Source organism: Amblyomma americanum, chromosome 1, assembly GCF_052857255.1.
Source record: "Amblyomma americanum isolate KBUSLIRL-KWMA chromosome 1, ASM5285725v1, whole genome shotgun sequence".
Lineage (NCBI taxonomy): Eukaryota > Metazoa > Arthropoda > Arachnida > Ixodida > Ixodidae > Amblyomma > Amblyomma americanum.
Genome location: NC_135497.1, coordinates 281,595,173 through 281,620,871, shown reverse-complemented (window position 1 = coordinate 281,620,871; position 25,699 = coordinate 281,595,173). Strand labels below are relative to the sequence as shown.

Below are 25,699 nucleotides of genomic sequence, written 5' to 3'. Positions count from 1 at the left end.
CATCCCCTTCTAGTCGAATACCCTGGTCTGTAACAATAAACCTTTGCTCTAGCCTAGTCTTAATATTCATTGCATTTATATGTTACTAGAATTTTTAAGCTGCTTTTCTATCCTTTTAATTTACTTTTGACATTCATTGGGCACCATTTCTTCTCATTTTCTCAATAATCAAATAGGATGCTTCCCTTCTAAACTTTATGAAGGTATCCTATTTTCTGTCTACTTCAACTTCTGGTTCCTCCCTCTTCTTGGAATATCTGTGTTCCTGGGATGCTTCCTGACGTTTCTCTATCCCACTCTTGACCTCCTCATCCAACCAACTCTTGGGTTTGCGTCTTTTCCATTCTAGCTTTGCTCTCACCTTAGCTAGCTCTAGTTCCAGTAATCGAGTTAATGTGGTATAAGTCCATTCTGTTTCACTATCTTCAAAAATTACTTTCTGAATTTTTTTGGCTGCTGCTTCCAATTGCATTTCTGAGTAAAAATTTCCCTCTCATTGTTCATCACGCCAAAGACGTACATTGGTTTCTCTTCTGAAACTCAACTTGATACGCTTGTGGTCACTACCTAGACTTCTGGAACCATGTTCATCTATGCTCATTACCCCTAATCTATTATACATCCTCATCCGCTGTGACATTAGTGCATAATTTATCGTCGAGCGCAGACTCCCTGCCTACCATGTTATGAGCCCTTCACACTTCTCGGTAGTGTTGCATACACCTAAATCATACCTGCCACACATGTCCTGCAGCATGCTTCCTGTCGAATCTGTGTACCAATCCAGATCTTCTATATGTGCGCTCATGTCGCTTAATATAATTATCTCGCCCTGTGCTCCTACCTCATCAATTTCGCTTGCAATGCATTCTAACATTTTTCTGTTTTCCTCTTTGGCATTAGCTCCTGTCCACAGGTATGCAAACCAAGGAATGTTTGCCCCCCTGCCACTTTTCCTTTTAGCCATAAATGTTCCTTGAATCTTAGTTTAACCCTTTTAAAATTCTTACTTTTATGAATGAATGCCCCAATTCCACCCCCTTTCTGGTGATTTCTGTTCTATGGCCATATTCCCATGCATAGTCTGGGTTGCAGGGAGGCTGTTCCATGTCTTTAAGATGCGTTTCCACTAGACCATATACCATTAATTCCTCCTGCCTTAACTGTTCTTCTATTTTCTCCCATTTCAGTCTATTCCTGCTACCTTGCATGTTAATGAAACCTATATCTGAATTAACTTGGCCCTGGTGCTTGTGTCTATTTCTTCTACTATGCTTTCATCTACCCTTTTATCTTGGTTTTTCCTTCTCTACACTCGTTCCCTTAGAGCTCTGGGTCCCCCCAAATAAGCTGTTGCCTGGCAACAGTTGCCTGGCAACCTATCCTACTACTAACCCTGTTGCCAGTGGCACCACCGTAGTGAACGCCATCCTGTGCTAAGGGGTGGGGCCTGACCTCGTACACTTCCCTGTTAACTTCCGTTACCCCGTATCTTAGTACAAAAACCGTACCAAAACCCTCCTGCGCTCTAACCGTTCGCTTCCTACCTGCGAATGTTGCCCTCCGGATCGCACTAGCTGTCTCTCCCGCCACTGTACGCTACTGTCGCGAGTCTTCGTGCCCGTCTTTACCTCTCTCTTCCCCACTCAAAGCCTGCTGCGCTACAGCACTGTTGTATCGACGAGACTCGTCCCCACCTGACACTGCTCCGAACAGGGGTGCCCTGCCGGCCGCAACACGAGCGCTTCTACCTGCTCTTCTAGTTGGGCCAGCTTTTGCCGCGGCGGTAAGCGTTCCTCCTCTAGCGGACGTTAACTGCACTCGATCGGCCTGCGTATGTTATCGCTGCGCCAACTTTTATCGCCTTTTCTGCGAACACGAGCGGTTTGAGAATTTCCTGTTGTTTACTGCGGTTGAAGAGACCATTATAGTTGCAATGTCATGTACGCTTCTGAGCGATGTTGTGATCGGAGGCCCCGACAGCGGGAACAGACGAGCCCGGCAGGCGCCATCGAACTATGTTTGACCAAAGGTGCTGTCGTCCTGAGGAGAGGATTAGGAACGGCTCCTGGCGATGGTGAGCTATGGCGAAAGGCCTGTCATCCCTTCGTCCGGAGTATGGAATGCGGCATTGCTCCCAAATTGCGCCCTCACGTGGACCGGCAGAAAGACCCGAACAAAGGCGCCGGACCCGCCTCGCTCGCTTGCACTTGCGCGGCCAGACAAAGCGGGGGCGGAGACGGCTGATTCATCTTACCCTCTGGAATGCCCGGGGCCGTCAGGACGCCTCTTTCCACGGAGGGCATCACCGCCTGCTAAACCAACGACCTTATGCACATGGTCAACCCGTCGGAAACCACATTCCAGGACGCCTCTTTCCCACGGAGGGTATCGCCGCCTGCTAAGCCAACGACCTTATGCACCTGGTCAACCGGTCGGAAACCGCATTCCAGGACCTCAAGGCGCCAGGATTCCTTATCGCCTGTGCACGTGTTTCTGGGGGCGGAGCGGTCACGGAGTTAGGGAAGAGACTATGAAGAGTGTGTCTGCCCATTGGACGCTTGACCAGCCACCGGTTTCCCTAGCTAGGTGCCTAGGGAATATCCACTGTATTTAAGCCTCGATTTGGCTGGTTTCACGGCACTTCATCTCTGACTTTTGGTCTCCCTGCTTCTCTTGTAAATATGTAAATAAACCTTCAAGTTTTCCAACCCTCCTGAAGGCTTCCCTCCGTCGTCTGCAGAGTTCATCGTCATGCGGTGAAGACCTCGGTCCTGATAACCAAGCATATCAGCGAAGTGTGCTCTGAGACATGAAAAACAGTCTCAACAGCAGCTCAAGAGGACTGACTTCCGAGGCAGCAGTCTCACTTTTCTAGGGAACTTTGCTCTTAGAGGTGGAGGTGCAGTGCTGCCGTAGGAAATTGACTTGTTTTTGAATAGCACCCAGTCGAAAAGAAAAACAACAGTGTATTCTTAATTGGAAAATTTCCATTCGTTACCATTTGAATTTCCAAGTTGTGCTTTTGCCCCAATTGAAACAATAGGACCTAATAGGTGTCAGGCAACTATATTGAATCCAGGAGATATTATAAAATGTATTCCTCGTGTTTAGCAAAATACGTTATGGCAAATATTCGTGCAACATTAAATTTTTTGTAACATTCACATAAGCAGAAGGAAATGATTTTGGGACTGGAGGGCTGTGCAGGAAGTTGGTCTCATTTTACAAGTGAGGTGAAATGAAATCATAGAAATTCAAACTCTCATAGAAATTAAGTATAACAAACCATTTTACATGGCACACAAACCACAGGTTACTCTCAAGGTTAGGTTACACAAAACATAAATACCCACGAAAGCAGAATGTACATCGGCCACCGTAGCTCAGTTCGTAGAGCACTGGACTAGACATTCGAAGTCATGGGTTTGGATCCCACTGGTGGCATATAGCTGTTCTTGTTCTGCTTAGTAATCAGTTATCTTTCAGAAATGAAATAATTATTCTATTAATATTCCATTCATTAATTCCACAAATATACATAAAAGGAAAATAAACATTTCATTGTGCTCCTTGGTTTTTGGTGACTGTTGCCTTCCTTCACATATGTATAGCAACTCTGTATAGTCACACAGCACCAGCATACTTACTACATGCACTGGATTAACTCTGTAAGATTTATATACTTCAGTTATGGGACTCTAATCATTGAGCCTTTTGCACTCGACCGTTGAGCACACTTATTTATCTCGACTACAGTGGATGGTGCAAGCGAAGAATAAAGTTTAGCAGGTTAAGCTGCTGACGTCATTTTTTACAAAAACAACAATATGCAGGTGGGTTGCATGCGCAGTACTGCTCCATCAGAAAGGTCCTAATGAAACTATTTAAAAACGTATTTGGAGCCAATTATTAATTTGCAGCCACATTTCCTATTGTAACTAGCTGTATCCAATTTGAGGCCTTTTGGAGCCACTTGGAAAACCATTTGTTGTATAGAAAGTCCAATCAGTCTAAGCAATGGTAATCACAATTCCAATTTTAACCAGTTGTGTGCCATTTGGAACCAGTTGGAAACCTAATTGCTTTTCCCTCTTGGATGGTATAACGGGGCACAAGCGTTGCTTAGTTCTGCCGTGGTGAATTCGTATTTTCTTAATAACCTGACACAAAGGGTGCACAAGCATTATTTGGATCTGCAGACAGTCAGTATTGCAACTCTAGTGCTTATTATTAATTTTTAGTTATTTATCGGTACCATAATTCAGCCTCAGTTTTGGATATTGTCATACAGAAGGAATAAGCTCATGAAAGGGAAAATAGAAAAGCAATCAAAATATTAAACACCAGTTAAAAGCGGTAAATTAAGCAGATGAAGAAATGAAAAGGAATAAAATCTTACAAATTTATGTGGAAGCAATTAACAAAAGAATGAATGGTGCCAGTATATTGAATGACATAAGTGATAAACAGCATGATGCACCCCTCCGCCCTGCTCAATGCATGCTGACATGCCCTGCTGCACCCTGTTCCATCCACGTCATTTGAACATGCCCAATGATAAGGCTCACCCATATTCCCCACTCTACATCAGCGGAGTAGGGATGGCTAAGAATGCCTGGTGAGGTGTTGCCCTAATCGGTTGTGAGCAGAAATTTTAAAAACTATTTGTAAATTATAGGGCTTATGCAGAATTTTTACAGTTCGACTTGAATAATCACAAAGACCACCTCTATAAATTTGCTGTTTTATAATATGCTGTGTCCTGTATCGAACAGCGTGAACATAGACAGGCACAAGAGACGAGGAAACAGACGAACACAGCGCTGACTAAACGTTCTAGAGCAATGTAGAATATGATCATCAAAACCGTTTCAGCGTTCCTTTAACTGCATCATCAGGCAGGACATTTTATTCAGTAACCACTCGGGAAAAAAACAAGCGCATGAATGCATCATTACGTCTATATTAATTTAGGTACCGAAAATGTTTCTCCTGCATAACGCGTGAAAATTATAAACGTAAACAGCGACTATCCTGCACTTAAGGGTACATACGCACAGAGAGAGAGAGAGACAACAAAAGGAATATAAAATTGGCATGAGTACTTATTGCTGGAAACCCAGCTTGATGGAAGAACTCGTTTGGAGAAACATGTCATCTGTATATCTTATAAACAAACCTTATTGCGCTTTCTTGCGCGTTTTCTGACTTCCTGATGATGAGGTTGAACTTTATGTGCACAAACGTACATTTGGCCGAAAAGGGCCATGGCACAAGGTGTTTTCTTCTACTCAAGGTTGGGATAGAGACCCATATTCCAAGCATCTCACCCCCGGAGAAACCGAGCACCAGGCGAGGGTGCGTACCAGTAGTGGGTACCCGGTGGCACTGGGGATGAAAACCCGGGCTTACCGCATGCGAGGCAGACAACTTTAAAAATTTGTGTACAATGCTTGCTATGTAATAAGTAACGTCTTACAAAACACTGCGTCGCGAACAACCAGCGACACAGTCCAGGCACAGACCAGAGGCAGCGGTTAGTCCAGAGCACGCACGAGGGACGGAGCGTTCGGCGCTTGAGCTTCGGAGCATTCGGCGCTTCTCGTCGTCTTCGTTAAGCGCTAGCCTCTGAAGATACCAAACCCGAAGGACAGTCGTACAATTTACCCCGGGCGAAAGGGCGCCATCCTGGCGGCCTAGGCCGACATGACGACGGCGGGGTCGTAGAATGGTTTGAGGCGGGTCGTGTGGACAATGGCGCAGCCTCGGCGACGATGATCAGGGGATGGCAGAAGGGGTTCGATGAAGTTATTGACGGGGGATGTCTGCTGAAGAATACGGTGGGGTCCCTGATACGTGCTAACAAGATTGGAGGAAAGGTCGGGACCTTAGGAGGGTACCCAGAGCCAGACCAAAGAGTCGGGAGGGTAAGCGGGAGGAAGTGCAGGGGGATCATGGTTGCTTTTCTGCTGCTGCTGGGCGTGAGACGTGAAGGACCGGGCAAGTTGTCGGCATTCTTCGGCATAAGTTGCGGCTTGACAAAGAGTTGTAAATTCGGAAGCATCAGGGCGGTAAGGTAGAATGGGGTCCTTTTTGCAAGAAGGCTCACGGCCGTACAGGTGAAAGTGCGGAGAGAATCCGGTGGTGGCTTTAGCAGCGGAGTTATAAGTGTATCTGACAAAAGGAAGAACGCGGTCCCAGTTACAATGGTCGGAAGTAACATACATAGCCAGCATGTCGCCGAGGGTGCGGTTAAAACACTTAACCATGCCATTGGTCTGGGGATGGTATGCGGAGTTGGTGCGGTGAACGATATTGCTTCCTGAAGGAGAGCTTCCACAACTTCAGAGAGGAAGGCCGAGCCTCTATCACTGAGCAGCTCTTTGAACGCATCATAGCGAAGAATGATTCTATGGAGAATGAAGGATGCAATTTCGTGGGCAGTAGCGGGTGGTAAAGGCGACGTTTCGGCGTAACATGTAAGGTGATCGATGGCAACGATGATCCAGCGGTTCCCGGTTGATGTGTTGGGAAGAAGGCCGTACAGATCGACGCCAACACGCTCAAAGGGCTGCGCTGGGCTAGGCAGCGGCTGCATAGGAGCGGCGGGTCGGCGAGGTGGATGTTGCGTCGCTGGCATGCGGTGCAGGACTGAACAAACTGGCAGACATAACGGGCCATCCCACGCCAGTAGTACTGCTGTCGTGGACGGGTAAAGGTCTTCAAGAATCCGGCATGGGCCCACTGGGGATCTTTGTAGTAGGAAGAGCAAATGAAGTAGCGCAGATGTGTCGGAATGACGAGTACCCACTTGCGACCCTCCGGGAGGTAGTTGCTGCGTCAAAGAAGCTCACCTCGAATGAGAGCACGGGAAGGAGGTCGAGAAAATTGGCCAGATAAGAGATCTAATAGGCAAGTGATCCACGGGTCATTGCGTTGCTCGGAAGCCATATCAGCGGACACAAACATCAAAGAAGGCAGGGCAGATATACAAGGCACTGACTCAGATGGTACAGGGGAACGTGAGGGGACATCAGCATCGGCATGTTTGTGGCCAGAACGATAGATGAAACGAATGCCGTACTATTGGAGTCGCAGAGCCCAGCGCGCCAGTCGACCAGAGGGATCTGTCAAAGAGGACAACCTACAGAGGGCGCGGTGATCGGTGACAACGTCAAAAGGGCGCCCGTACAGGTAGGGGCGAAATTTGGCGATCGCCAAAAGGATAACTAAACACTCCTCGGTGACAGAATTGTTGGATTCAGCTTTTGTGAGTGTCCGGCTAGCGTAAGCGACAACGTATTCGTCAAAGCCTTGCTTGCGCTGAGCGAGTACTGCTCCGAGGCCGACGCTGCTGGCATCGGTGTGGAGTTCCGTCGGAGAACGAGGGTCAAAGTGACGTAGAATTGGTGCAGTGGTCAGGAGGCGACGAAGTGTCGTAAACGCTTCATCACAGGCTGGCGACCAGGCCGAAAGGTCGTAGCTGGAAAGGAGCTTGGTCATGGAGTCGATGATTGCGGCGATATCGCGGACAAAGCGACAGAAGTAGGAGCAGAGGCCGACGAAGCTGCGGATGTCTTTTACAGAAATGGGCTTTGGATATTCGGCCACAGCTCGCAACTTGGCCTGGTCCGTGAGAACGCCATCCTTCGACACGACATGTCCGGGAAAAGTGAGCTGCCGAGCTCTGAAGCGGCACTTTTCAAATTGAGTTGGAAGCCAGCGTCGGCCAGGCAGCGAAGAACAGTCTCAAGGCACTGGAGGTGAGACGAAAAGTCCGGGGAAAAGATCACAACGTCGTCTAGATCACAAAGGCATGTGTGCCATTTGAGCCGTCGGAGTATGCTGTCCATCATGCGCTCGAATGTGGCGGGTGCATTGCAGAGGCCGAAGGGCATTACATTAAATTTATAGAGCCCCTCGTGTTTTTGGCGATCAGCCTCCACCATCGGCACCTGCCAGTAACCGGAGCGCAAGTTTAATGAAGAACTCAGAGCCCTGCAGGCAGTCGAGGGCATCATCGATACGGGGGAGAGGGCATACATCCTTGCTTGTTGTTTTGTTCAGACGACGGTAGTCCACGCAGAACCGGATGGAACCGTCTTTTTTCTTGACCAGTACCACTGGCGATGCCCGCGGGCTGTGCGACGGCTGTATCACGTGGCGCTTGAGCATGTCGGTCACCTGCTCGTCAATGATGTGGCGCTCAGCGGCTGACACGTGGTACGGACGTTGGCGCAATGGGCCACGGGTTCTAGTGTCAATACAGTGGGTAACGGTGGTGGTGCTGCCCAAGGAAGGTTGCTGGTAGTCAAATGAAGCTTGAAAACGGTGTAGGATGGCGACAAGCTGGTCTCGTTTGGTAGACGCCAGGGCGGCATCGACATAACGGAGAAAAATATTGACAGAAGACTGATTGGTAATGGGAACAGGCGTAATGGCGCAGCATACGGGAAGGCCGGCCGTGCTATCGACGAGGGGGGGGGGATGCTGAGGCGGGATCTAGAAAGGCAACACTACCAAGCGATAGGCCACGGAGTAAAGTGGTAGGGCAGGAGAACGGATTGGCCACATAAATAGCGCTGGAGCCACAAACAGTTGTCAGCACGGCATGAAGGAGCAAAACAGACTTCTGGTCAGCGCATCGTAAAGAGGGGGTATAAGTGACAGTTGCATCTGAAAGAGCAGCACAAGAAGCACCAGCACTGAATATAAAGGCGGAATGTCTGTGTCCTCTGAGATGACCACAGTAGCGGCAGCAGCACCGGGTATGTCCAAGGGGGCGTCACTGTAGGGCGACAAGTCAAGCTTAGCATGGGCGCCGTCAATAGCGGCGTGATGTGAGGAGAGGAAGTCCCAACCAAGGATAAAGTCGTGAGAGGAGTGGGCGATGACGATGAACTCGATTGTGTAGGGTACGTTCTCTGAGCAAACGGGCGGTCAGGCGGTGTTAGAGATGAGGTGTCTTGAGTGAGCTGAATTTCAGCGCCGCAGGTCCCTTCTTCGAATAGCGTTGTCGGACTTGGTTATGAAGGAAACTGTACAGGGGGTTTATTTACATTATTTACAAGATTTAGGAACCCATTGGAGGGTGATGGGGGAAGGTCGGTGGATCTGAGAAGATCTGAGGATGATCGAGGATTCCTTCCTCACGGCATTCGTCGTCCCGTTTTAAAAGGGCCCGGTCTCTAGGATTCCCCAGGTTCGAGGAGGTCTTCGCCAGGTTGGGCATGGCCTAACTTGCGCTGTCGTACACACACACACACCACTTCACAAAGGGACACGCTTTCGTCGCATGTCTCGCCGGAGAGAGAGAGGGTGCCGCTGGACCCCCGCCCCCTCAGAGAGAGCGTTGTCTTCGCGTCCGAACGAGGCTTCTCACGCTATCAAGCCGGACACGTCTTCCGGGAAGTCTAAATGGGTGAGGCGCTGGTGAGCCGCCACAGTTGAATGGGTGAGCCACCCCCGCTCGGGTTGGCGGTCGCTAACTGCCTCCGTAGCGCACGGGTTGATCTTCCGGGAACAACGTTGTTTACAACCGGCAGCAGAGTCCTCCGTCTCGATTTCAATAACCCGAGCGGGGACAGGCCATGGGAACCAAGATCTCTATCGCCATGCAGGGACCCCGGCTGCAGGTGTCCCGGGTCGACTACGCAGCTAAACCGGACGGACTGTCGCCAGAATCCTTACAGCTCCTCCGCGGCCCGAAAAATCTCGAATATCCAGCGTTGACGACCGCTGGGCAGGAAGAGATGGGATGGCGTCCGTGTTGGTCTCCTGGATTGCAATATCAGCGCCCCCAAGGCAAAACCCACAGCACCACCAACAAAGGAAAGCGTAGCTGGGACGTTCCAAACAGCAAAGCATTGCCCACCCACAAGCGCTTGGAATTCGCCAAAGAATCACCAGGCTTCTTCCATTGACAACAAGACACTTAAAAAATGTGTTTAAATTTGGGTTAATGTTGTGCCGACAGAGCGCGAAACACCCCGTTTAGAAACTGCCACAGCCGGACTACTTGGAACAAAGTTAAAAAAAACACTCACACAGGAAGAGATTCCTTTAATTTCTTCCGCTTACATCAGTTTCTTCCAGCCATCAGCATTTCCGTGCAGTTCCTCCTTCTTATAACGCACCGAGAAATTGTACTGTTGGAAAGCCAGACTCCATCTGAGCAAGCGACCATTTTTGGGGAACATCTGTCGCAGCCACGTTAAAGGGCAATGGTCAGTCTCAAATACAAACTTTGCTCCATACAGGTAACACGACAACTTCTGCACTGCCCAAACTAAACATGCGCACTCTTTTTCGGAAGCGCTGTACGCTTCCTCTCTACTGGTCAGCTTGCGGCTGATTTACAGAATTGGGTGTTCTTCATGGTCGTAGCCAACTTGGCTTAATACTGCACCCAGTCCTTTATCGCTGGTATCACACTGGACTATAAACTCTTTCCCATAGTCAGGGGTCATGGGCAAGGGTCGGGACACGAGTGCTTCCTTCAGGCTTTTGAAGGCGTTTTCTTCTTGGTTATCCCAACTTACGTTAGTAGGTGCTCCCTTTCGCAAGGCGTCAGTTAAGGAACTAGCCCGCTGTGAGTAGCTAGGAATATATCGCTGGTAGTACCCAACTAATCCCAAAAGGAGCGAATGTTCGTTTTCGTCCGTGGTTGCGGAAATGCTGCGATCGGGGCAATCTTTAACTCGAATGGGCTCCTAGTTCCCTGGCCTACAACGTGGCCCAAGTACGTCACCTGAGCGCAACCAAATCTACACTTTTCTGCATTCACTGTCAGTCCAGCCTGTCGTAAACTGGAAAACACGGTCTTTAGGTGTTCTAGATGCTCTTGCCAGGTTTCCGAAAAAATAGCGACATCGTCTAAATAAGGGAGTGCAAAGCACTGCATGTCCTTCAGTACGATGTCCATGAGTTTCGAGAAGCTGTAGGGGGCATTCTTCAACCCAAAACTAAGCATTAAGGGTCGAAAGGTGCCTGCTGGGGAGATGAAAGCGGCATACCTGCTGGCGCTTTCTGAGAGGGGAACTTGCCAATATCCCCGTACGAGATCGAGGGTGGAAATTAATTTCGCGCCGCTCACTCTTTCTATCATTTCCTCTGTTGGGAATCGGGTACAGCTGATCCCTGGTAATTGCATTCAGCTTTCTATAATCCACGCAGGGACGAGGATCTTTCCCTGGGTCCTCAACAAGAATTAGCGTGGAGGTATGGTCACTTTCCGCTGGCGCTACAACTCCTAACTCCTACATGCGCTGAATTCCGCGTCCATTATTTCTTTTTGCCGCGGTGATACCCGGTAGGGTTTCGACCGTACCGCCTCATCCGATGTTAGCTCGATTTCCTGAGTCAGGAGGTGTGTCTTTCCCGGGTGACTGCTAAATAGGCCAGCGAATTCGCTCAACAACTGCTTTAGCGTGTCGACCTGGGTCCCGCTTAGGAAGTCTGCATTCACGGAGAGAGCCAGAATGTTCTCCACGTTGTCACTAGCGTCCGCACCTCCCTTCCAACCCTGACTCTCGCTGTCCAGCTCTTCTGGTTCATTTAGAGTCAGATTGACGATCCCGCTGCGTTCCACGAACGGCTTCATCAGATTGCAGTGATAGATGCTCAATTGCTTTCCCCTGCCTGGAACCCTTGGCGCGTAATTCGTCTCCGAAAGTTTTTGCAACACTTCCACAGGACCATCCCAGTGAACTTCCAACTTGTTTTTTCTCGATGGCCGGAGGATCATCACGCGATCGCCGCGGTGAAACCTCGAAGGCAGCGTTTTTGTCATAATAGACCATGACGGCCTCCTGGGCAGCTTTCATATTTCGGTTTACTAATTCCCTCGTATTGTAAAGGCAGTCGAGTAGTTGAAGCACGTACTCAACCACTGTCTGGTTCTCTCCCGTCCCCTCCCACATTTCTCTCAGCATTCGGAGGGGAGAGTGGAGGGCTCTTCCGTAGACGAGTTCTGCTGGCTAAAACCCCGTAGCTTCGCAGGGGGACTGTTCGTAAAGCGAAAAGCGTCGGCCGCAGACAATCCTCCCAGTCTGCTTTATGCTCATAACAAAGAGCGCGTAGCACCCGCTTCAGCACCGAATGCCATTTCTCTACACTGTTGAACTGCGGATGATACACCGAGCTGTGTAACAGTTTTATTCCGCATCTTTCTAGGAATGTGGTCGTCAAGGCGCTTGTAAAGACCGTCGCCTGATCGGCTTGCATTTCAGCCGGAAATCCTATTCTCGCGAACACTGACAAAAGGGTGTCAACTATTTCTGTGGAGCTCAAGTCCTTCAACGGAATTGCTTCGGGAAATTTTGTGGCGGGACACAGCATAGTAAGCAAGTACTTATAATAATAATAATAATTGGTTTTTAGGGAAAGGAAATGGCGCAGTATCTGTCTCATATATCTTTGGACACCTGAACCGCGCCGTAAGAGAAGGGATAAAGGAGGGAGTGAAAGAAGAAAGGAAGAATAGGTGCCGTAGTGGAGGGCTCCGGAATAATTTCGACCACCTGGGGATCTTTAACGTGCACTGACATCGCACAGCACACGGGCGCCTTAGCGTTTTTCCTCCATAAAAACGCAGCCGCAGCGGTCGGGTTCGAACCCGGGAACTCCGGATCAGTAGTCGAGCGCCCTAACCACTGAGCCACCGCGGCGGGCAAGTACTTATAGCCTGATTTCGTTTTAGGCAAAGGGCCTAATGTGTCTATTACAAGCCGGCGGAAGGGTTCCGAGATCAATGGAACAATTTTCAGTGGAGCCTTCCATGTCTCTCCTGGCTTGCCCACGCGCTGACACGCATCGCAAGATTTCACGTACGGTTCGACATCTTTGAAACAACCCGGCCAATAATATTCCATCAATAGCCGCTCCTTTGTTTTATTGATTCCCAGATGTCCTGCCCAGCCATTTCCTTGGCAGAGATTCAGAATGTCCACTCTGTATTTTTCGGGCACGACCAGCTGATCAAATGTTTTGCCTTTTCTGTCCTGGTATTGTCGGTACAGTAGGCCTCCTTTCTCATGCATCGTTATGTTGCGTCTCGCGATGCCCTCTTTAGCTGTAAGGTGCAGTCTTTCCAAAGTGGGGTCCTGCTTCTGTTCTTTTATTAGGTACTCCCTAGCTGTTCACCTGCAGAAGGCGATCAAAACTACGCGATGTTGGAGATAAAACGGATCCTTCGGCGTTTTCTGTCTCCTCTACCGACTTTGTGGTTGAAGTCCCTGGTCGCTCATCTGCTCGGTCAACTGTCTGGCTTTCATTCCTCGTTGGTTCTTTTCCCTCTTCATTTGTTTCCAACGACATGCTGGCTGTTGCATCTCTGGCTACCTGAGGTTCAGGAATCTGACTTAGTTGAGATGCGAGCTGGCGAGTTTTCGACCTTGTCAAAGCTTTTTTCACCCCGCTTCCGAGCTTCTGGCCTCTCTCGAGTAGCAATAGGTCTGATCGATTCGAGAAGAGGTAAGGGTATTGAAGTGACACGGCCTTCGAAACTGCGGCCTCAGTGATTAGCTCTCCAAACTGTCCACAAATTTTCACTCTAGCTATGGGAAGGCATACACTGTGTTCTTCTACTACCTGTTTTATCTACGAGACTTCTCCCGTAAAATCTTCCGCTGAAACGTAAGACGGATGGACAACGTCCATCGTCGCGGCGCTATCACGAAGCACTCTGCACGGTTTCCCGTTAACGTGCATCTTGTGCAGGTATGGCTGAAGGAGCTCTAGATTCTCGGCGTTATCCTCGACGCACGAGAACACCAAACGTTGCTTTGTACACTTGGCCGCAAAGTGTCCAACACCATTGCAGTTGTAGCAACGAAATGGCCTACTAGCCTCAAACTCTTTTTTCGCGGCTTTGTGCACTCCCTGTCTCTTTGCCTGTTCTTCACGCTTTTCTGACGCTACCTTCGTTGCCTCCGATTTCTCCGAACTTCTAGCACTTCGAGTCTTTCTGCTAGGCCCTTTATCTCGCATCGCGTTTCGAGCGTGTGACGCACCCTCTTCAGTGTTCAACCTTCTGCGCGAAACGTACTCCTCTGCTAGCTCAGCGGCCCTTTCAACTGTGCCGACTTTTTCCCTGTCTTGAAGCTTACGCACTGCGGGACGGCCAAATAGTTCTCTCTGCAGACTGATTTTCAGAGTTGCCCAGCTTGAGATCTACATTGTTATTGCGCTACTCATTGTTTACACAAAGAAGAACGACACATACCGACGGCGCAAACTATCAACTGATTTTCTTGCGTGGGAAATTAGTTTTGTATGAACTGTTAAGATGAAAAAAGAAGGGACACAAAAACAAGTAGCTTCATGGAGATGGGTTGTCTAATCTTCTTCTGCTGACAGGCATGCGTGGAAGATGCAGTCTTTTCCCTTCCTTAAAAAATTAAACTCTCGATTCGTCACTGCTACCGAAGGGTCGCTTACGACAGTGCCTTCCTTCTCAGACGTCATGTAAAATCCTTCATATAGCTCCCTTTGCATTTTATCTTGGAATCGAAGGATGACAGTGATGCTATGAAGCAATGGTTTACAGTTTTTGCACTTATAGCAACGCGCCGCCAGATTACTCGATGCAGGAGCTAAGCCGCATAACCTGCAATGCTCCCGGCGCCGTTCATTTAGGCATCATCCCGTCTGGCCGAAATATTCCCTGGCACATGACAACGGTATCTTGTACACGACACCGGAGTTACATGCCACAAACATGGTCGCGTGCTTGACCCCACATGTACTCTCACTATTCCTTGGCTGTGGGTTGTTCACTTTAGCACACAAACTTCTCAGTTTGTTTGGCGCAGAGAACTCAACTGCCACATTATGCCTTTCGGCAATTTTCTTAAGCCTATGCGAGACGGCATGTACATAAGGCAACACAAGCGGCCTCTTATTTTTGTCCCGCTCTTTTTTTGTCCTTTGTTTCCCTTTTAGGACTGTCTTTAGAACACTATCAGCCACTGATACAAGCATCAGTGTGGGAAAGCTTGCTACTTTCAGGTGTTCAGCTTGCAAGTTGATGCTGTCACTAACTTTGTGATGACAGGAATTTTTCACTGCCTGGGTAAAGGAAGACATCGCAGTTCAGCGCTTTATGAGCTTCTAATGCGCCGAATCAAATGGCAACAGTCCCTTTTCACTTCTACATTTGAAGTGCCCCCATAAATGTTGCCCCTCTGAGATGGAGATGTCAAGGTACTGCAGGATTCCGCCCTTCGGGATTTCATGCGTAAACTCAAGTCCAAGGTGCGCTGTTTCAAATTGCTCCAGGATGTCGTGTATCAAGCTTTTTGTCATGCCTCTCTGACGAGACTAGACTAAGAAATCATGAACATACGTAAAATATTTAACGACACCGAGTGGCTTCAAGATTTCAGCAAGCAATCAGTCTCCTCTGGCCAGGTACAAGTCACAGAGCACAGGCGCTATGCAACTGCCAGTACATATCCCTTCTTTCTGGGTGTACACTTCCCCGCCGATGAATAGAGAAGACAAGCATTTCGCTATGAGAGCCAAAAAATCGAAGGTGCTAACACCGCTTTCATTCATAAATTTCACTTCACCATATTCAGCCATTGCTTCTTCCACCACGTCAAGTACATGTTGCTGTGGAATATTGTAGAATAAGTCCTTTACATCTATCGACAAGCAAGATGCCTTTGGCTCCTCTTTTACAAACACGATCACCTCGTCCGAATTCTTGATCAGAAAAGGGTATTTAACGGGCAGTTTCTTCAGGTTCTTCTGCAGGAAGCTCGCAAATATTTTTTTCAAACCTACCTCTACCTTCCACTATTGATCTGAGCGGATTGCCCTGCTTATGCGTCTTTACCGAGAAGACATTTAAGCACAATGTCTTGCATTCCTTTATGCCTTTTGCTTGTTTTTCTAAGCCCATGTACTCACAAAGCAGAAATTCTTCCCTTCGAATGGCTTTTCGTCTTCTTTCGTCCAAGTTCTTTTCTCTTTTGAAGTTCTTCAGTATCGCTTCTGTTGCTTTCGCTTTGTACAGTCCTGCATCAATGACAGCAAACTGTCCTTCTATCATTGTAGCGGATAGAACCAAACCAAATGTAGAGTCATGAACAAAGCGGTCACATAACTTTCACTTATACGGCTTAAAATCGCATTATTTGTTATTTGAGTTTAGTTTTAACGATATGAAGCAAACACAAGTACCATTACAAAAAGTTATTTTCATCAGAGCACCTTGGATGGACTGGAAGCCTTACTCCCAACAGTGTAGAATAAAACCATTCACACTAATCATGTTAATTGGCAGTAATAGGTACTTACACTGCCACAGAGGCAAGTAAAAAAATATGACCATTCAAAATCATACTGTGCTGATATATTGCTGCAGTCTTGAACATAATCACGCTTGCCATTACAATGAAAATGACTCATCGGCACATGCAAACATGATAATTTTTTGGTTTACACACATTTTGACACCATGCCTAGCTCACTACTTATAGGCTCCATAAAGTCAAGCTCGGTCACGAGCCCTGCACCATCGCAGCTTTCACGAAGCTGTGGGGTGGGGGAGCGGAAGCGCCACATGCTGCAGCACACTTTCAGATGCTTTCACGGCACTGCAACGATTGCGAGTACTAGCGGAAATGACCTAAGAAATTTCAGGAAGCAAAATACACTTCTGCCGGTTATGCTGCGTCCAGAATTATTACAGCCGGGCAGGAAGCTTGGCATCAAAATGTGCAAGCTTTCGGGTAGGCTGCACGACCGAGATGTGGGCTGTTGCAGTACGGAGTGTCAAGCCAACAACCTCTATCAAGTTCAACGTCAGTCGTACTGCAGCGCATTTAAAGCTACATTTTCAAATTGTGTACACGTTACAACTCCTATAACGTGCATTGAGAATTTTGATAGCGCTAGAGCTACTTTCTAATTGCGGGCATCTAACCGCACTTTTGGCGTTTCTTCGGCTTCTCACCGCGCTTTAGTTTCTTTGATGTTTGCGATCATTTGAAACATGTATGTGCTGTCGGAATCAGAAGCTAATGTAATGCGAGCGAGCAGGGGGTTGAATTATTTCAGCATTGTCACGCAAGCATACCACATGGAATGTACGAATGCATGACGGGGCGTTCCTTCCACTGGTAATACTACGTGGCGACTGAATAAGAGGTAGCGCTACAACGTTTTTTTAAATCCGAGAACTTGCATCCTGTAACCTTTGCTGCCAATAAGACGTACTGACGCCCACAAGCTTTCTGAATATCGAAATCACGAAAAAACTGGATTTCCTCGCCTGCTGGAGGCGGGACCAGGCATCGAGGGCTGCACTGTGCAGTTCGCACAGGGAAATGCAAAGGACATCTTCCAGTTTGTGGCTGCATGCTTAGATCGAGTGCCAAGAAATTGGTTTTTTTTTACAATCTCTATGTCCTATAAAATTTTGTGTTTGCCTGTGTTGCGCGGCTTGCGCATACCGCGCCGTAGTGCAAATTAGCTGTTGACGATTTATTTTATCTTATTTTATATCCAGAGCGATAGCTGCGAATTTGTGTCGAATTAGTCAACAAGCAGCTACACTAACCACCTTGTGAACGTATGTAAAAAAATGCAATCGGAACACTACAGTTAGCCGAGTCTATGCAACCAAGAGACCTTCAAGAGATGATAGGTATCTGACATGTTTCATATACCATAATCGTCCCTTAACAACCATGGTATGCACTACTCATTGGAATCCTATATTCCACTGATGCGAAAGAGTGAATTTCCGCAATAAAATAAAGCGCAACTGAATTAAGCCCGTCAGAGCGGTGGGAACAATGCACTGCTACAAGCCTTTAATAGGAATAAAACCGGAAAAGGCCACTTGCGGCACTGGAAAGCACAGCGCATGATGCAGCAAGAACACGGCCGGTGGTCATGTACAAAACGCAGCAAGGACTTGAGAGCAAGTAGTGCGGCCAGCGCGTTCGCCTTCCAATATCGTCATACCTGCCACAGCAGTGCTGAAAGCAGTGCTGCTCTGCAGCGTTCTCTGGCCACTGTATAGAGCCTGTGCTACTTACATTTATTTACATGACAGGCATGAATGCACACATGCATGCAAATCTTAGCATAGGTGGCATGCATACATAATTGGCGATATTCACCTCGTCAACACCACATATTGTGCATTGTGCAATGTTATTTAATGTAACAGTGCCGAAGCCGCTTCGCTACCCTTCCACTAAAGTTATCCGTGGTTATAAGAGGGCAAATTTCCCTCTCATAAACGCCGAACTGGACAACTTCTTTCACACTTTCCAACAGCTTGCTTCTTCAAGAACTGTCAACCAAAATTGGTTATTATTCAAACAGAAACTTTTGACATTAATTGAAACCCATGCCCCAGTCATTTCCATTCGTGGCGATGCAGGTAAGCCATGGTTCAGAGGTACCCTAAAGAGGTTTCACGTAAGAAAAAATGCTTTTTTCGCACTGCTAAGCAATCCAACTCAGCCGTCAGGTGGGAAAAATATTTTACGTCTCAAAGACTATACAAGTCTACTGAAGCAGTCCAAAAGAAAGTTCTTCCACGAGGATCTTCTGCAGATAATGAACAAAAATCTCCAAAAGTTTTGAAATCTACTTTCTCCGGTTAGTCATCATACGCACAACTTATCACTTTCTAACTCGGATGGTTCACATGTGCTGCCAGCCGAACGATTCGATGTAATGAATCGTACTTTTCTTCAGTTTTTACCAATAAGCCGAAAGATAATTTTCCCAACTTTCCTGGTACCAGTTTTTCACAGATGCCACCCATTATAGTCACTTCGGAAGGTATAGGAAAGCTTATCGACAAGCTGAAATTATCAAGTAGCCCCGGTCCTGATAGCATTTCCGCCAAAGTACTTCAAGCCACCAAAGTCCCAACAAGCCATATATTGCAGATAATATTTGCCCAGTCCCTCGCTCAAAGCGCTCTTCCGACAGATTTGAAAATTAGCAAAGTAGTTCCAGTATTTAAAAGTGGCAACCGGTCTGATCCATCAAATTATCGCCCAATACCGTTAACTTGCATCGCCTGCAAACTAATGGAACACATCATTTATTCTCAAGTTGCCCTATACCTTGATAACAACGCATTCTTCTTCGCTAATCAGCACGGTTTCCGCTCTGGTTTTTTCGTGAGTCGCAGGTTTTTGAATTCACCACTGATCTTCATTTAAACCTTGATTCATTTTTTCAAATTGATATTATATTCTTAGACTTTTCTAAGGCTTTCGATTGTGTTCCTAACTTGCGGCTCATTTGTAAACTTTCTTCTCTCAGCCTGAACCCATTAATCTTATCATAGATTTAATGCTTCCTCACCGACCGCTTTCAGTTCACCGTCATAGGAGGGCATCGCTCAGCCTCAACCAAGGTACTTTCTGGCGTTCCACAGGGCTCAGTCCTTTGCCCGCTTCTTTATCTAATCTTTATTAACGACCTCTCTTGTGGCATTTCATCATCAATACGTCTCTTCGCAGATGACTGTGTCCTCTACTGCCGAATTTCATCTCAAACTGACCAGACCATGCTTCAGGATGGCTTAATTTTAATAGATGACTGGTGCAATAAGTGGATGATGCAGCTTAATATTTCAAAATGCAAGTTTATGCAAGTTTCACGCAAACGCTCTAACATCACCCATGTGTACTCTTTAAACTCAGTCAATATTTCACAAGTACTAACGTATCGTTACCTCGGTGTCCTAATCTCAAGCAATTTCAATTGGTCCGAGCAAATCACTAAACGGGTCGCTGAGAGCTCCAAAACACTGGGCTTTATTAGAAGAACATTATCATTGTCGCCCCCGGCTGTCCGTAAACTCGCATATGAAATCTTCGTATGATGGAAACTCGAAAACGCATGCGCAATGTGGTGTCCACATCAAGCTTATCTCATAGAATGTTTAGAATCTGTGCAGAACCGCGCCGCTAGCTTTATATCTTCTAAATACGACTACAAAATCTGTATCAGCTGTATAAAATCATCACTGGATCTCCCCTCATTGGTCTTTCGCTGCAAGATATGACTACGCCTCTTTTATAAAATATTCTATCATTTCACGCAGCTGCGCCAATCTTTTCTTCACCGACCAGCACGTTCATCTCGATGCTTATTCAATAGCCTACGTGTACAGCGCCTGCATGGATCAACATCTGCCTTTCAGAAATCATTTCTACCAATTGCAATACAGGAATGGAATGAATTGCCAGATCCTACTGTCATGGAAAGTGACCCTGTCAAATTCAAAGAGCGGTTACTGTCTGTCTTTCAACATTAAATTTGTCTATATTTCTTTTCACACCCTTAGTTTGACACTTCTTAAGCAACTCGTTTGTAATTCCCTTTCTCTACTCAATTTAATTTTTTTTCGTAACTGTTTTAATTGTGTTCTCATTTGATGTTACTGATTGTATTCGTTGTCCTAATTGCCCTCATTGTATGTTTATATATATATATCTGTTTTGCTAGATTTGTTTTTTTAACCTCTTTGGCTTTGTTCTTGTATTGTCCTATGTACGTCGACCCCCCCCCCTTATATAATGCCCTGTGAAGGGTCATTAAGGGTACAATAAATGATGATGATTTGCACACACAAATACTCATTAAAATTCAAGATAGATAAATTTAATGAAACGAGGGCAAAGAGGTCGGCCAGAAAGATTGATGGTATCTAGCCTGCTTCTGTGCACTCGGGAAGGGGAGGAGAAGAAAGAGGGTCCTGATGGGTGACGATGTAGTGAGAAGAGAGGTACGTGTACGCACATCAGATGGCGCCAAAATTTAAGTGCTAGCAATTCAAAGCAATTCAATAGAGTGCAAGCAGCTCAACTGGTCAAGCACACAGAACACACACCAAAGTTATGTTATAGTATGGAATATGAGGTTTAATGCCCCAAGGCATCATGGGTTATAAGGGACACCGTAGTGCAGGGATACAGATTAATTTTGACCACATGGAGCTCTTTATCGTGCACTGATATCACTCGGTACACAGGCGCCTTGCATTTCGCCTCCACTGAACTGCGGCTGCCGCAACTGGGCCCGTGTCCTTGGGCTCAGTTGTCAGGCACCCTAACCATTCAGCCACTGTGGCGGCACGACAGTGGGGGTATGGTGTACTTTTACTACATCTGCAATGTAAAAATTAACAAAAGGCAATTTCCCGACTTCATTTAAAATATTACAATTGCCCAATGCCCTCCTTGGTTTCCACTGCTCTTGGTTCGCTACACACTTGAGCCTTTTAACTTTTGGTCAGTTCAGGTCACATGAGGCATGCAAAAATTTGAGATATAATCACTGCCAGTTCACTTTATGTCATTCCAACTCTTCACAGGTTTGTGTACGAGTTGATGTAAATAACAACGAACAAAGTTGTGACAATACTGCAGTGCCTCTCGTAACCTGAACGCACCTCTGACTTCTGAGTCGTCGTTCGGTTGTTTAAGCAAAACAAAGCGAGAGAAAAAATGCAATTATAAATATACTGCCTCTTGTTGGAGCAATCCATGCAGCTGTCTAGGTTTTCTAAGCTACTGCGAATCATTCCAACTGAAAGAAAACAACTAAAATCTTGGTGCCTCTTCTCCTTTAATACCTACAGGGCTTTAACAACATAAAACGCACCTAAACATATCAGCAAACAGAGCTGTCTACCTTCAAAAATTTAACGATAAGCTCTTTTCTCATTGCTTTGAACCATGTTGCCTCATAATTGCGGTGTGCATATGTTCTGACTGTGCATGTTAAAAAACCAGTAATTCAGAAACCAGTAGACCCATCTATTCAGCAGCATGCCAAGTGAGGAATTAAAAATAGAATGCAGATAGAAAGGAAATGCACACAGCTTTTTCAGACCTTCCAAGTTGAAGACTTTATACTGACATGTGGCCAATTGTAACTGTTTCCTAATTGAAATTGCACTCCACTTTAGACGTTTGCCTTAAACCATAGAAAAATTCGTCAACATGCTTCCCTCTACAAGGAATATCCAAATATAAGTAGACAAGCCATGCTTACATTTTCATGAATTTTTAAGCTCTTCACTATATGCACAGAAGCATGTCACATGCATTATGTGTTGATGTTTGTTTATGCTGGTTCTTCACTTTATATTAAAAGATCATGGATACTATTTTTTTAGCGTCCATTGCCCCATAGAGCTCCCATCTAAGGTGCAAGCTCATTTGAAGTTAAAGGTAGCTTGCCTAGTCACTGCTAAGTGCCCACTCCAAAAAAAAACAGATTTTCCCCTCAAAACTGGCAACATGCTGTAATACCAGGCATGCAATTAATGTGACACCTCATGCACTTCGTAATCATCCATTAACCTACATAAGGCCAAGCCAGCATGTTGTTCACGTATGTGCATAAATTATATTCATTTATACAGTGCTAACATGAAAAAGAAACCCTTCTAGCTACAAATTATAGCACAAAGTTCATGCAGCAGATTACAGCATGCATGGCATCCAACATCCATGTACAGCATACATTTACTAATAGGGCTAAAACAGCGCACCTCCACAAAAACAAAGGAAGATAAGACAAGACACAGTCTCGTCCTTGTGCAGGTGCGCTGCTTTATCCTTATTATGCCATACTAACTAGCCCATCAGTCTGCATTTTTACTAAGTGCAGCAGCAGAAACAACAGCTGTGAAATCTGCAATGCATTCATGGTGTCTAAGAATTTAAGCTCAGAAAATGTAACACACAGAAGGTGCAAGAGACTGCTCATCCAGAGTGTTTACTTTTCTCTCTGTGTTATGTTTTACTTAGCATGGAATAACTGAACGTTTCCAAGTGAACCCTAAGGTCACATTGTACTGACTCTGGCTACGCAGATGCTGAAAGCCTCAGTCATGCCTCCCACATTATCACAAACCACTACAGAATTGACAGAGCCAGGAAAACAAGTTTTCGCCTTGTCTGCCTTCATTCCAATGCTGAACGTTGGAAAAAATACACCAAGAACCATGTTACTTCCACAAGTTCTACATAATGGATATAAAAACACTTCACAAAATAAATAAAAGAAAAAACAGCTTTCACAGATATGACAAGGTTAGGTGGTGTGACCATGCAAAAAATTTGCTAAAAGCCTATCAGCGAAGAAAGCGGCGTAGGGACCACAGCTCATGTGGCACGATGCATCGTGTTGCGTGAGGTCTCTCCGCGGGGAAGGCTGCGGCGTCGTGCATTAAACATTCATTACCGGGACTAATATATGCGGATGATATAGTGCTAATGGCTGACAACAAGAAAGATTTACAGATGTTGATAGACATATGTGGTACAGAGGGAGATAGATGAGGTTTCAAATTTATTAAGGAAAAATCTGCAGTCATGATATTTAATGATGAGGGCGGTGAGCATAGAATACAGGAGTTCACGCTAGAAGTAGTGGATGAGTACAAGTATCTTGGGAAGTGGATAAATAACTTTGCTGAGTATCTGACAGAGCATGAAAAATATGTAATGAATAAAGTTAGTAGGAATGCAGCTGTCATGAAAAATAGGGCACTGTGGAATTACAATAGGTATGAAGTGCTAAGAGGGATCTGGAAAGGGGTGATGGCTCCTAGCCTGACTTTCGGTAATGCGGTCCTGTGCGTGGGACCAGATGTTCAATCAAGGTTAGAAATCAAACAACGCGGCGTAGGGGGCCTAGCTTTGGTAGCACATGGCATCACACCAAATCAGGGGGCGCAGGGTGCGTCGCAAGCACTTTACGATGTCATCGTTTTGCCCGCTGGGGCTCAAAGTAGAGATGGGTCTCCCAGGAGCGAGCCGCATCTTTTGAGCCGCTCTTTTTAAAGAGCGAGTGAGCCGTGGCTCAGTGAAAGTGAGTGGCGGTTCTTTTGGAGAGCCCGTTCCCTCTTGTTCAGTAAGCCGTGCCGAACCGTTCCCTCAGAGCCGGTCTTGAGGCTGCGTCGCAAGCAGCTTACGATGTCAGCATTTTGCCCGGTGGGCTCGCTCAAAGGTGCTGAAAGCCTATGGATGGGTGGATGGATGGATGGATGGATGGATGGATGGATGGATGGATGGATGGATGGATGGATGGATGGATGGATGGATGGATGGATACGGCTGAACCCTTTAAATCGGGCGGTGGCTCAAGCCACCAAGCCATGAGTTATGAAATTTTACTCTTGTCTTGATTTTAGCCACCAATCAGATAACCTTCGCTTGGGTATTTCTACCCGCTTAAAATCTACTTTCCCTTCACAGTCCTTAAAACCCCAATGCCTGGGATAAATCAGCCCCGCTACTTTCCACTGTAGGTTGACGCCCTTTACAGAACAGTATCAAGTGTTCAGCCGTTTCCTCCACCTCTCCGCACGCAACGTACAACATGTCTATTTCGTGGTACCTCACTCTATATGTCTTAGTCCGCAAGGCTCCCGACCTGGCCTCAAAAATCAAAAAGCTTCCCCTACAATTATCAGAGATATTTTCTTTGCCAATTTCCTGCTTAAAAATCCTGTATGTTCCCAGTGCTGATTTCCTCAGCATCCCTGTTTTCCACAGAGCTCTCTCTGTTTCTTTAACCTTTTTCTTAACCGATAATTGCTTTCTCCATTTTGTGTCAACAGTCCTTATATACAGGCATCCGAAAACTTTCTTAGCCCACTGCTTTTCCCCAATTTTTCTCAATCGCTCCTCAAATGCTATCTTACTGCTAGCTTCTCTGCTCTCGAGGGACGCCCATCCCATATGACCGTGTACCCCCTGATTTGGTGTATTGCCATGTGCTCCCAAAGCTAGCCTCCCTACGCCACGTTGTTTAATTTCTAACCTTGCTTGAACATCTGATCCCATGCACAGGACTGCATTACCAAAAGTCAGGCTAGGAACCATCACCCCTTTCCAGATCCCTCGAAGCACTACATACCTATTGTAATTCCACAGTGCCCTATTTTTCATGACAGCTGCATTCCTACTAACTTTATTCATTACATATTTTTCATGCTCTGTCAGATACTCAGCACCGTTATTTATCCACACCCCAAGATACTTGTACTCATCCACTACTTCTAGCGTGAACTCCTGTATTCTATGCTCGCCGCCCTCATCATTAAATATCATGACCGCAGATTTTTCCTTACTAAACTTGGAACTTAATGTATCTGCCTCTGTACCACATATGTGTATCAGCTTCTGTAAATCTTCCTTGTTGTCAGCCATTAGCACTATATCAACCGCGTATATTAGTCCTGGTAATGACTGCTTAATCCATTCTCCTTGCTTGAAAAAGTAAGGTTGAAGCCTAGTCCGCTCCTCTCTAGCTTGGTCTCCAACCCTTGCAGGTACAACATGAACAACAAAGCAGACAGAGGACATCCTTGCCTAAGGCCCCGCTGTATCTCTACATGCTTGGATACATTTTTTTCCCATTTTATAGGTACTCTGTTACCTATATATATATATATATATATATATATATATATATATATATATCTTAAACGATTAATTATTCCATCTTCCATATCCAATGTGCCCAATATGTCCCACAGATACTCTAAAATAACATTGTCGTAGGCTCCCTTAAAATCCCGAAATGCTAGCCATAGGGGCCTGTGTTCTATTTCAGCAAACTCTATACACTGCATCAATGAAAACAGATTGTCCTCAAACCTCCTTTGTTTCTGGAACCCAATTTGTAGCTC

At 46.3% G+C, this 25,699-nt stretch overlaps 1 protein-coding gene across 1 annotated transcript in view; it reads right to left on the bottom strand.

The window, feature by feature from the left end:
- The window catches only part of LOC144118407 (uncharacterized), a 27,082-nt gene extending 1,964 nt beyond the window's left edge, over nt 1-25,118 (bottom strand). The window contains exon 1 of the mRNA XM_077651354.1: nt 24,378-25,118. Coding sequence (XP_077507480.1) covers nt 24,378-25,118 — 741 coding nt within the window. The remainder of the gene's footprint in view (nt 1-24,377) is intronic.
- Between the last annotated feature and the right edge of the window lie 581 nt (nt 25,119-25,699).